Source organism: Macaca nemestrina, chromosome 18, assembly GCF_043159975.1.
Source record: "Macaca nemestrina isolate mMacNem1 chromosome 18, mMacNem.hap1, whole genome shotgun sequence".
Taxonomy (NCBI): domain Eukaryota; kingdom Metazoa; phylum Chordata; class Mammalia; order Primates; family Cercopithecidae; genus Macaca; species Macaca nemestrina.
This window is the reverse complement of record NC_092142.1, coordinates 52,563,494-52,575,738: the sequence shown is the minus strand read 5'-3', so window position 1 is coordinate 52,575,738 and position 12,245 is coordinate 52,563,494. Positions and strand designations below refer to the sequence as shown.

Genomic DNA, 12,245 nt, shown 5'->3' with positions numbered 1-12,245 from the left:
GGACACAAAAGGACAAATACTGTATGATTCCTCTTACATGACATACCTCGGGTGGTCAGATTCATACAGACAAAAAGTGGTTACCACGGGCTGGGAGGAGGGAAGAATGGAAAATTATTGATTAATGAGTATAGAGTTTTGGTTTGGGAAGATGAAGAAGTTCTGGAAATGGATAATGGTGACGGTTGTATCACAATGTGTAGGTACTTAATGCCACTAAACTGAATACTTAACTGTTAATTTAAGATGGTAAATTTTATGTTATGCATATTTTGCCACAATAAAAAAAGTTTTAAGCCATTGAAATTTATCACATCTGGTCTAGGTTTAATTGGAAGACCCTTTATTTGAATGCTGGCATTTTAAATTCAGTCTTTTTTATTTAACCACTGAGATTACCCTTGTCTTCAAACAATGGAAGCCAGTATGACATAAAAGCTTTACAACTCTGAAGTCAAAAACAATATGGTGTACCATATCTTGAATTGGTAATTAACAGCAAAAAAAAAAAAAAAAAAAAAAAAATCCCATTTGGAAAAAAAGTTCCCCTTTAGCATTGTGTAACTAGCAGCTTCTAAAAAACAAAGTACTATCTTCCAGTGATCTGTTAGCATGACTTTTTGGCATTGAGAAATAAAACAAAATACTCTGAACCTTTGAATCTGTATTGATTTCTATAAACTTCAGTAACTTATATAACTAGCCACATTTACTAATATGATACCATGCAAAGAGCAGTAAGCTAGGAGCTCATGTTTGACTTTGGCTATCCAGAGTTGATTATTAACTTGGTTATTATGTCTTGGATGATTCTTCTCTGAAACCACTAACCCACCCCTATACCTGTACCTTTATGTCTCTCCCACTATGTGCCTACTCAGTGCCTTTGGCCCTCAGTTAATATTTGCTCAACTGAGCCAAACAAATGAGTTGATAGCATCATAATTTGGAATTGAACTAAAATTGTTCAGGGAAACATTTTCAACATAAAAGATGTTTGTTCCTGGCACAGCCTAAGGAGAACTGGCTTTAGAATTATCATGATATCTTTCACCCTTTGTGTGCTTTTGACCAGGGATAATCTCTAAGTTGAGATCTGGTCGCAGGGGAGCCTTTACATACAAAATGGCATATGAAAAGGAAATGCCTTCAGAAGCTAATGCATGGCTGAAAGGCTGCCGAACTGAGAAAAGATAATCAGGAGGAAAATTGTAGTGTTCGCACATTGAGATGCCATTTTCCCAAAGTGCAGATGCTTACTTACAATGTCAAGAGTTTACCATCTTCTTTCTGTTGAGACTTGAGGTCCGTTATCTAATCTCATGCTTCAGCCAAGTGAAGTCTGGCCACATTCCTCGAAGCCAGCATGTGCCTTTAAAACCAAAAACCTTACACCCTAAAAAGCCTTTCTCTCCCTGCACCTTTCTCTCCCATACCCCTAACCAGCAGGTGTCAGCCTGTGGATTTCCTCAACCCAATGCACTAGACGCCTCTTTTATTGCATGTTGTGGCAGGAGAGAAGGATTAAATTACTGAGGCTGTCAGGAAGGACAAGCACTCTGCCATACATTATCATTATCACTTGCTTCTTGGGTGAAAGAAAATGCAGTAAATCCCTCAAATACAAAGCAATAAAGACCGTTGGCTTTTACTGTCATGACTGCCAGTGCCATTAACAGGCAGTGACAGTGATGTGGCACTCTTAGATGTTGCTTGTATCTTTTCTGACAGTGTGCACATAAACCTGCCAGTGACATGACATTAGATCACATGACTGTTCAGATTTGATTCTGGTTTCTGGAGCTGTTTTCTTTTCCCAGGCATACAAGTGAGGTGGCATGACTTGTGTCTTTAAAAACAGGTATTTTTAAAAATACAGAATGGTACTAATATAGCCTATTCCTGAGTGACTTCCTTTTTGGAATTTTTTTTCTTTTGGTATAGTGATCTACGTGGATAAAGAAAACAACCAAGCAAAGAGAGACCTCTTAAAAGCTATACTACAAAAACAAGAGATGCCTAATAGAAGGTACATTTTGGCAGTCCAAATTATCTAATGGTTTACATAAAGTAGATCTCTGTAGCAGGATGTGGTTAAAATAAAAGGCACAAGATAAGGAAGCAGAAAACCGGGGTTCTGTGACTCACTCTGTGTCCTTGAATGAGTTCGGGATCTCTGTAGATCGCCTTCTTCCTAGAAATGTAATGGCCCTTCCTACTATACAAAATAACTGTAACGATCCTATAGGACTTTGAACACCAAAGACTGGGCAACATGTATAAAGTATCCTGTTGCCACTCCTGTAGTTGTAAAGACTAACAGGTTGAAAGGTGGGTGCACTCTGGAGTCACATGCCTTGGGTATAAATTCTTGTCTTATTGCTTTCTAGCTGACTGACCTCAGACAAGTTACCTAACCTTCTTGCACCTCTCTCTCTTCAACGTTAAAATGGAGATGATAACACCACAGAGGGTTGGTGTGAGGATTAAATGAGATATATATGTAACACAGATAGTATAGTACCTGACACGTAGCGCACAGTGAGTGTTAATTGCAATCATTGTTAGTAGTGACATTAATATTATTGTTTGTAATGGCTCATCAGCCTTTCAGACTCATTTGTATCTTACTATCACTGTTTAATAAGCCATCATTTCATTATTATTTTTTGAAGGCATTTTTTTCTAATTTAAATAGGATACCTTGCAATTCTGGTTCAGTAGAGAAAATATATGTATATAATTTTCAGAAGAAAAAAAAACTGATCTTAAAAAGTTAGTGCTTCTGTGTGAGCTTCTGCCGCAGAGTTTGAGGAGTTACCCCTGTGCTGCTTGTTAACCGCAAGCTGGTTTCTCCAGTGCCCCTTGCTGGCCCTCCTCCCTCGGCCTGAGTACACCTCTTCTGTCTCCATTGCCCACTTCTCCTTGCCTTATGACCTACTGATGACACAGCCTATCACTGCCTCAAAAACAGCACTGACTCTGCCGCCTTGGGAGACTCAAGTTCTTTCCTTTCCAGAGGGCCATAAAGTTAAAGACATGTTTTTCAAAAGAGCTTCCAAACTAGCATTTTATCTTCTGTTTGAAGAAGAGACACTGGAATTCTTAGCTCTTGGGATCTGATAATATAGCTTTATCACTATTCTTTCACTAGCTCCTGAAATACATCATTTCTTTGGATCTCAGTTTTTATTTCTGAAGGAAAGGTAAAATCCTGTTAAGCCTGAGGCTCTACTTTTTCCAGGATGGTAATCACTCCGGTTTGACTTGTTTCAGCTTCTTTCAGGGCCCCCTTCAAAACCACCAGTCCCCCAGGGTCACCCCAGGTCATGAGTGACAAGGGAATAAACAGCGGTGGCCATGGCATCTGCTTCCCTACGGTCAGCGAGCTGCACCATGGCTGTCTAGGATGAAGCTCAGTTCCCATGGACAAGTCCTGGGCTGCGATTCAGTAGCCTATTCAGTCTTCTTTGTCTGCCTCTGTGTTCGCTTTGTTTCTGAAATGTGAGATCATATTGTAACGTATTGGGAGACAATTTTTTTTACCCCAAAAGTGTTTATTTTAAAAATTTAAAAGCAAGTTCTGCTTTCATGTTAGACCTGCCTTTCCTCAGAGGACCCACTTATTTGTACCAGAATAGATTAAGAAATTTAAAAAGGCCAGGTGTGGTGGCTCATACCTCTAATCCTAGCACTTTGGGAAGCCAAGGCAAAAGGATCCCTGGCACCCAGAAGTTAGAGACTGGCCTGAGCAACATAGTGAGACCCCCTATCTCTACTAAAAATCATTTTTAAAAATTAGCCAGGCATGGTGGCATGCACCTGTAGTCCCAGCTACTGTGAAGGTTGAGGAGGAAGGACCGCTTGAGCCCAGGAGTTCAAGCTTGCAGTGAGCAATGGTTGCGCCACAGTACTCCAGCCTGGGTGACAGAGCAAGACCCTGTGTCAAAGAGAAAAGTCCACAGTAACTGTAATGACTCCCACTCTCCCATGGTTGTTTCTGTCAACACCCGCCAAAGAAACAAATGTTCATGTCATTTTTTAGAAAGATAGGTGTTGCAGGTGCCAAGTGACTGGCTCAGGGCTTCCAACCATGGATGAGTGTTTGAGTACTGGCCATGCACTCCTCGAACCACCATGGGAGAGGATGGCCCCATTTACTGCTCTCCCTCAACAGTATCATTTTCCTAAGGGAAATAGGCATTTACATGTATGTTTTTCCACAGCCAAAAGCCAATTGTTATTCCAGCAAACGTTCTCACCTTTTTTAAATATTCAGAGGTCACATTATTTAAAGTAGCTCCTAGTTTATGAGAATTCACTTTCTCAGACAGCAACCCTGTTGAATATTGGTGATAACCTACAAAGCGACGGTTGGAGAAGTTTGACGTATCTTCCCCGACATGTCTAAAGTTATAGACATTGTATAATAAATTATATATAGTACCTTTGCATGCCACCCCATGCTGTATCTGCAAATATACATGTGTCACTTTAAAAGGGAGGTAATATATTGAAATGTGCCTTCAAACAGTATTTATTTGAAGTCATAGTTTAACACTGACTTAAGGTCCCTTTTTGGTTTCAGTTTTTTCTTGTTAACAGTGTTCTGTTGAACAGATCCACCCCTGAGGAAGACAGACTATGATAATAAATAGACAGATAAACTAATTACATTTGCAGTAAGACTAAGAGAAAACCAAACAAGTTAAATGCCAAAATAGAAAATAACAGTGAAAGCTGAATCAAATTCAGTGAATCCTCAGCATTGAATCTGAGGAGGTGACACGTAAGCTAGTTCATGAAGGATGAGAGGACTCAGCCAAGTCACAAAAAGCTCAGAGAATATCGTTTCGGGCAGAGGGAACTCCAGGCATGAAGGAGTATAGAGAGATGTGTTCCAGGACCAGGCAGAGGTGGTTAGCAAGTCTGGTCTCACTGAGAAGTAGAGTGGCAGGAGAAAGAGGTGGGAAGAGGAGGCAGAAGTAGCTCAGGTAGCACTTCCTGTGTTTCCTTCCACCTGAGTGCTTGACATCTGCCCCCTGTGTTGATCCAGGTCCTCAGACTAGACTGTAAGCGTTCTTCCAGACATGGAACAAAGTTTTGCCTTTTTGTTTTGGCAGTGTTGGAAGATGTAAGATTCTGTGTGTGTCTATTCGTTATTTTTTAAAAATTAGTTTTAATTCTTAAATGATTTTAGTGTACTTTTCCTCCCTTTTCAGCTTAACTTTCTGGTTTCTTAATTTTGTTTTTGACATCTCATTTTTCTCTATATAGAATTTAAAGCCAGAAATATTGCATTTTTAAATTTCTAGTTCTTTCTCTGGCATTTAGAAGGCTTTCTTTTGCCACAGAATTCTCATATATTCAGTGGAGGTAATTGTCTGCATTTGTAAAGTGATACAGACATGATCCTTAGATATGAGACACTGTATGAAGATAACACTTAACATTATTATTACAGTCTTCATAGCCTCAGTCTTTTCTGTAAGTCTTGTGTTATAATATGTGCATTATATATTACTTTTAATTCCTCCTTTTCTAAGCAGTTTTAATTCTTCCTCTTTTCATAATTCATTTTAGGAAAACTTATTTCATCATCATTCATCTTACTTAATTGGATGATATAATCAATGTATAATTTGGGAATCTAACTAAAATTTCAATTGAAACAAGCTTTTCCAATGCCACGTTTTTCTCTCTCCTTAGAAATGTAGAAGCATAAGCAGCTCTATCTATATTAAAAATACTACTAAAAAAAGAGCAAACATTTACTCAGTGCTTACTGTGTTCCAGGCAACAGTTCACTTGTATCATCTCATTTGATCCTCACAAGAGCCCTGTAAGATAGGTATAATTATCTCCATTCCACTGGTAAGGAAACTGAGATGAGAGAGGTTAAGTAATATGGCTAAGGTCACACAGCTAAGCAGTAGGAAAGCAGGAATTTGAGCCCAGAATGGAGGCCTTTAACCACTCCATCTTAATCCCTCTGTCTTATACATGTTATAAAAATTCCTTTGTACCACATTGAAGGCCAAGATCTGTACTCTCTATAATTATTTTGTGAGTAGGTGTTAACTGTGATTTTGACCTAAAGGATTTCTGTTTTCTAGTAAAAACTTATTGCAGGCCGGGTGCGGTGACTCACGCCTGTAATCCCATTACTTTGGGAGGCCAAGGTGGGCAGATCACCTGAAATCAGGAGTTGGAGACCAGCCTGGCCAACATATAGTGAAACTTCATCTCTACTAAAAATACAAAAATTAACCAGATGTGGTGGTGGGCACCTGTAATCCCAGCTACTAGGGAGGCTGAGGCAGGAGAATCGCTTGAACCCAAGAGGCAGAGGTTGCAGTGAGCCGAGATTGCATCACTGCACTCCAGCCTGGGTGACAGAGTGAGACTCTGTCTCAAAAAAAAAAACACAAAAAACAAAAAAAAATTCTTATTGCTAGCTAAAAACAGAGACTTAGTAAAGGAATTCAATGTAGAATACTTACTTTCAGCAAGTTGGTTAAATGTATTGTCATGTTTACCTATAAGCGTTTGGAAAGGATTTTATTTGTGTTTTTCAAGGCATGATTTCTCAGAGATGTAGATTTTTATGTTTCTTGTTTTGTTTCTGATTTGGGATGGATACATTTTGAAAAGTTTAAAATGGTAAAGTTTACAAGCATCTATGGTTTAAGCTATGCTGCCAAGACATATCAAAAGAGTACTTAACTGTAAATTCCTGTCATTTGGTCAATCCAACTGCATTTGGCCTCCGCAAAAGCCACTAATTCAAATCAGTTCCATCAGAACCCTACAATTATATGTCTTAAAGTAAAATAAAACTTGGATGCTATGATTGTAAGTTAAAGATTGCTGAAGTAATACAAACATTTGATATAACTGTTGGGCAGAGTTACAACATTTATCTAACATGATTCAAATGTTACCCTGGGAGCATGATCTCTGCGTTTTGTAGAATACATACAGTTTTGTTAAAGTCCTTAGTAGCAACTCCAGAGTTGTGTGTTTCTATAGGAAATGTTATGTTTCTATGGAAAATGCTGACCATTGAACCTCCATGGTCTTTATTCACTTCATCCTTTTAGCCTTAAAAGTAGAGGTGTCAAAATACAATCAGATAGTATGTAAAAGAATGAACATCTGGTCCTTCTCTTTGCCTAGTAATTTTCTCAGATTATAGAGATAAATGTTAATCAGTGCTTAGAAAGTGGATTAGTGTTCATTTGAAGGTTGGGTGTTTCATAACAATTCTAATAGTTCATATAATAACTTATCTAACCTAGTGTACCTTTCTTTTTATTGTAATAATTGGAAACTTTAACATTTTATACCTAGTGATAACACCCCATTTGGGAGTTTTGTCTTGTGGTGATTTCTTCTCACTTGGTAATGACTTTCTCTGATCTCTACCTTACCAGCATTCGCTTCACCGTGGTCAGTGACCCTCCAGAGGATGAGCAGGACCTGGAGTGTGAGGACATTGGCGTGGCTCACATTGACCTTGCCAACATGTTTCAGGAAGGGAGGGACCTCATTGAGCAAAACATCGATGGTATGGGTGAAAATGTTACTCAGTTTGTGCAACCAACAATTGTTGAACTCCAAACTCTTTATTGAAACCTTCTTTTTGCTGGCTCCAAGTATGCTGAGTCACACGTTACTTGAATCCTTTACAACTCAAGTTGACGCCTTATTGAAGCTAAAGTGTCTTCCAATATCCTTTTCCTGCCTTCCCCACCTGCTTTCCTTTGAATGAACAGAAATTGTAAAATAATTAATTTAGCTTCACAAGGAATTATTCATTTTTTAGTATTGGGTGAAGGTATGAGAAAAAGTTGGCCATTGTTTGTTTGTTTGTTTGTTTTCTGAGACAGAGTTGTGCTCTGTCACCCAAGTTGGAGTACAATCTTGGCTCACTGCAGCCTCAACTTCCTAGACTCAAGCAATTCTCCCACCTCAACCTCCCAGGTACCTGGGACTACATGCGTGCATCACCACACCCAGCTAAATTTTTTTGTATTTTGTATAGAGACAGGGTTTCATCATGTTGCCCAGGCTGGTCTCGAACTCCTTGGTTCAAGTGATCTGCCCACCTCAGCCTCCCAAAATGCCAGGACTACAGGCGTGAGCCACTAAGCCTGGCCAGATGTTTTTCCAAGGTTGTTTATGGAAGCCACATTTCAGTTAAGACTTAACCTTAAGCATGTTATTCTGTTAATGTTTATGGAAGCCTTATTTCTACTAAGGTACTTAACCTTAAGCATGTTATTCTGTTAATGTTTATGGAAGCCTTATTTCTACTAAGGTACTTAACCTTAAGCATGTTATTCTGAGTGATCCTGATAGTGTCTTTCTCAAGGCTTCTCTTTAATTCAGTGTTGCAATGTAGTGATACAGTCACAGCAAGGAAGTAGTTTTGATCCCTTACTTCCCACCAGGAATTTGTGAGGAGTAATGACATTTGATCTGTTCCTGACAAATGTGCTGTCCTGGATTTTTACCTCACTAGTTGTGATTCCCAACAATGCTTAATTTCTATTCTCTATTCTTCTGTTTCTAGAACATGCTAAATTGTTTTATTAATGAGACTTTTTAAAATCATAATCAGAGATGGCCTAGGCTTTATGTAGTAAATAGAGAAATAAAGCTGATTCCTAGTCCCGTTTGTTGAGTTAGCAGAGCCATCTCTGGAAAAATGTGCATGACTTGTTTACATATTCACTTGTGCATTCAACAAACACTGAAGTGAGCACCTCTTAAGAGCCAGGCATTCTGCTTACGCTGTAGTTCAGCCCTGGTTCATTGTCAAGCTGCTTGTCCTAGGTGTGTGTCAAGTGCTCAAAAGTCAGGCTCAAGCCAAATAATTAACCAAAGTAGACCAAATAACCAAATTAGAAACTTCTTCTGGGAAATCTTTATAAACTGTACATTTCTAACCACATGGCAGTTGGTCCCAACTTTGGCACAGAGAAAAAGATGAGAGGATTGAAATATTCACCTGAACCCTTTTAAAGACTACCACCAGGACCAAGAAAGTCTGACAAAAATACCACAATTATCTCTACTTTATATTCTTGGCATTTTTTCCAGACAGTTGTTTAGCAACCCATCTTCTTCTGTGAGATCACATATGACCCACTGATCTGACACAGCCAGCTATTGTGGCCATGTTTTGGGAAAGAGCCAGAAGATTAGGCATAGGTGAGGTTGGGATTTTACTGCTTTGTTCTGTGGCAAGCATAGAAGTGAGAAGTCCCAAAGCAGAGATGACAGCTCCAGAGAATGAGCTGGGGACCACTCGTGCCATTTTGACTTCACCAATGCTCAGTTTCTGCACCTAACTCTTTATGTATCAAGTTTTAAGGCTTTCTAACAAATTTTCTTGGAAAAAAAACACACACACATATATTAAAGTTCAAGGAAAACAACAAGGAATTATAAACTGGAAACTAAGCCAGTGTGGTAGCTCACACCTGTAATCCCAGCACTTTGGGAGACCAAGGCAGGTGGATTGCTTGAGCTCAGGAGTTTTAAGACCAACCTGGGCAACATGACGAAACCCCATCTCTACAAAAAAATGTAAAAGTTAGCTGGGCATGATGGCGCCCAACTGTAGTCCTAGCTACTCAGGAGGCTAAGGTGGGTGGTTGGCTTGACCCTTGGAGGCAGAGGTTTCAGTGATCCGAGATCACACCACTGTACTTCAGCCTGGGTGACAGAGCCAGACACTGTCAAAAAAAAAAAAAAAAGGAAACTATATAAAGACCCATAAGTGATAAGTGCTATCAAACTTAGAAAGTCCAGGTTTCTGGCCTTGAGTCACTAGCCATTATCGTTGTCCACAAGGGATGGAGTCTCAGGGGTTTAATCAGCATCCCATCTGGCTCCCACCACCGATCCCAGAGAATGCCCTTGGCTCCCGTCAAATAGTCCACCTTCCGGACTGGGTGCAGTGGCTCAGGTCTCTAATCCTAACACTTGGGGAGGCCACAGTGTGGGGATCACTTGAGCCCAAGTCTACCTTTGGGACACCTCTGAAAGGAGTGGCCCCTCTTCCAAGAAAATCCCACGTATACTCAAACCCACAAACCTTAAGATTCTTGGGTCTGCCATTTTAATCTTTTCTAATTCCACATAAAATCTATTTTAAATGGAATGTTTTCCTCAGAAAGATAAATAACTAATTCAAGCTATGATCATGTAACATCTATACAGCATTTGCCATTCTGAAACACTGTATAGATTATCATAAATTCCCTTTAGACTTACTGCTTACTAGCTTAAAAATACTTTTTTTTTTTTTTTTTTTTTTTTGAGAAGGAGTCTCGCTCTTGTTGCCTAGGCTGGAATACAGTGGCATGATCTCGGCTCACCGCAACCTCCACCGCCTGGGTTCAAGCGGTTCTCCTGCCTCAGCCTCCTGAGTAACTGGGACTACAGGCATGCGCCACCATGCCCAGCTATTTTTTTTTTTTTTTTTTTTTTTTTTTGGTAGAGACGGGGTTTCTCCATGTTGATCAGGCTAGTCTCAAACTCCCAACCTCAGGTGATCCCCCCACCTCGGCCTCCCAAAGTGCTGGGATTACAGGCATGAGCTACCACACCCAGCCACTAGCTTAAAAATTCTGATTGCAATATGAGGGTCATTATCCTAGAGGCTTTCACTAGGTAAACTTCAGGATTAACTCATTAGTTTTAGCCCCACGAGCAATATGTCCAGGTCCATGCAGTACGTCTCAAATGCTCATCTCCATGCACACGTGACAAGGATTATTCTTTAAATACCCAAGATGCCAGTGAACTTTGGACTTCTGTAGAACTATTTTCATCTTTTCAACTACTGTTTCTGTCTGCGAGCCTTTCCAAAGAAAAATCTGTTGAACAATATTAACACATTCCTGCTCTTTTCTCCCTAGTTTTTGATGCACGAGCAGATGGTAAAGGTATTGGCAAGCTCAGGGTAACAGTCGAAGCTCTCCATGCCCTCCGGTCTGTCTACGAGCAATACAGAGATGACTTGGAGGCTTGAAAGCAACTGCTCCAGAAGCATCTCCTACTCCTGAGTAAATGCTCACATGAAAGCTCCTACATGAGATTTTTGTAACTACTCTGGTGTATATAATCTACATAATTCATGGGAAGCTGGGAGTGGGGAGACCTGGGTTTGAAGTGTTGAAGTTTTGTATACTTTTTCGTTTGTTTATTTCTCTACTCCCTCCTTCTCATAACTGCCAACCCTCAGGACTTAAGTTCTCCATAATGGGCAGTACCTTCTCAATAATGTATACCTACATGATAGCATGAGAAAGTCTATTTGCATTTGCAACATTTTCTTAGGAAGAACTGAAATGTAATTCCCATTTTTATTTTTAATAAGCAAAAGCATAAATCTTAGAAAACCTATGAAAAAGAAATACTTTTATGTTATCCCTAATTGTCCCACTAAATGGAATGCCTATGATTAGCCTCATTAAGAGTTTTATACTGTGAAGATTTTATTAGAAGCAATATATGAAAATTACTTGGATTAATGTGTTAATCTTCCTCTTTAAAATGCTAATATCCATTTTATGCACATTAAAGCTCAGTATGCATTTTCTTTGATGCATGCAGTTTCTATCAATTAAATATAAAGAATGAAACTTAGCACCAACTTATTCAATGACCGCAAGTTTTTTGTTTTTCTTTCGTAAAAGTTCATTCTATTTGTATTATTTTCATGTATTTGTAATGGTGATATGGGATCCAAGGCTGTATATATAAAAAGGAGATAGGTATATAGATAGATGTGAAATTTACACGTTGAAAACAGCATATGACATAGAAAGAAATTATGAAAAGTATAACTCAAATTCTGATATGCTTAGTTAGACGTGAAAGGAGTATCTTTTTATCATTATTTAAATTTACATCAAGCCAGTACGGTGCCGGGGTGTATCTGGGTAACCAGATCCTCGAAAAGCAGCTCCGAAAGTTAATTTTCTAGCTTTTACCCAATCTCACTGAAGGATTTAATTGATATTTTTAATGGAGCTGTGAATCAATGCTGCAAAGGAATTGTCTCTAGAGGTCTAGGATATAATGCATTTCATTTTTTAATTTACTTTTTTATTTGTCATTTTCTTCAAAGGATTTTTATAGGCTGTGGGTTTTCACTGTTTGCAAACAGGCTATGTTCCTTCTTAAGCATATGTAAAGTATTCAGGGAGATAAGTAATTTATTAAAA

The 12,245-nt window shown here is 39.1% G+C and overlaps 1 protein-coding gene across 4 annotated transcripts in view; it reads left to right on the top strand.

Moving 5' to 3' along the window:
* LOC105494093 (RPGRIP1 like) overlaps positions 1–11,675 on the top strand; it is a 114,992-nt gene extending 103,317 nt beyond the window's left edge. For all 4 annotated transcript variants that reach the window (XM_071084536.1, XM_011762198.3, XM_071084537.1 and 1 more), the window contains 3 exons: positions 1,945–2,029; positions 7,437–7,570; positions 10,935–11,675. In XM_071084536.1, the coding sequence (XP_070940637.1) occupies positions 1,945–2,029; positions 7,437–7,570; positions 10,935–11,047 (332 nt within the window). In that variant the 3' untranslated portion in view covers positions 11,048–11,675. The remainder of the gene's footprint in view (positions 1–1,944; positions 2,030–7,436; positions 7,571–10,934) is intronic.
* The last annotated feature ends 570 nt before the right edge of the window (positions 11,676–12,245 follow it).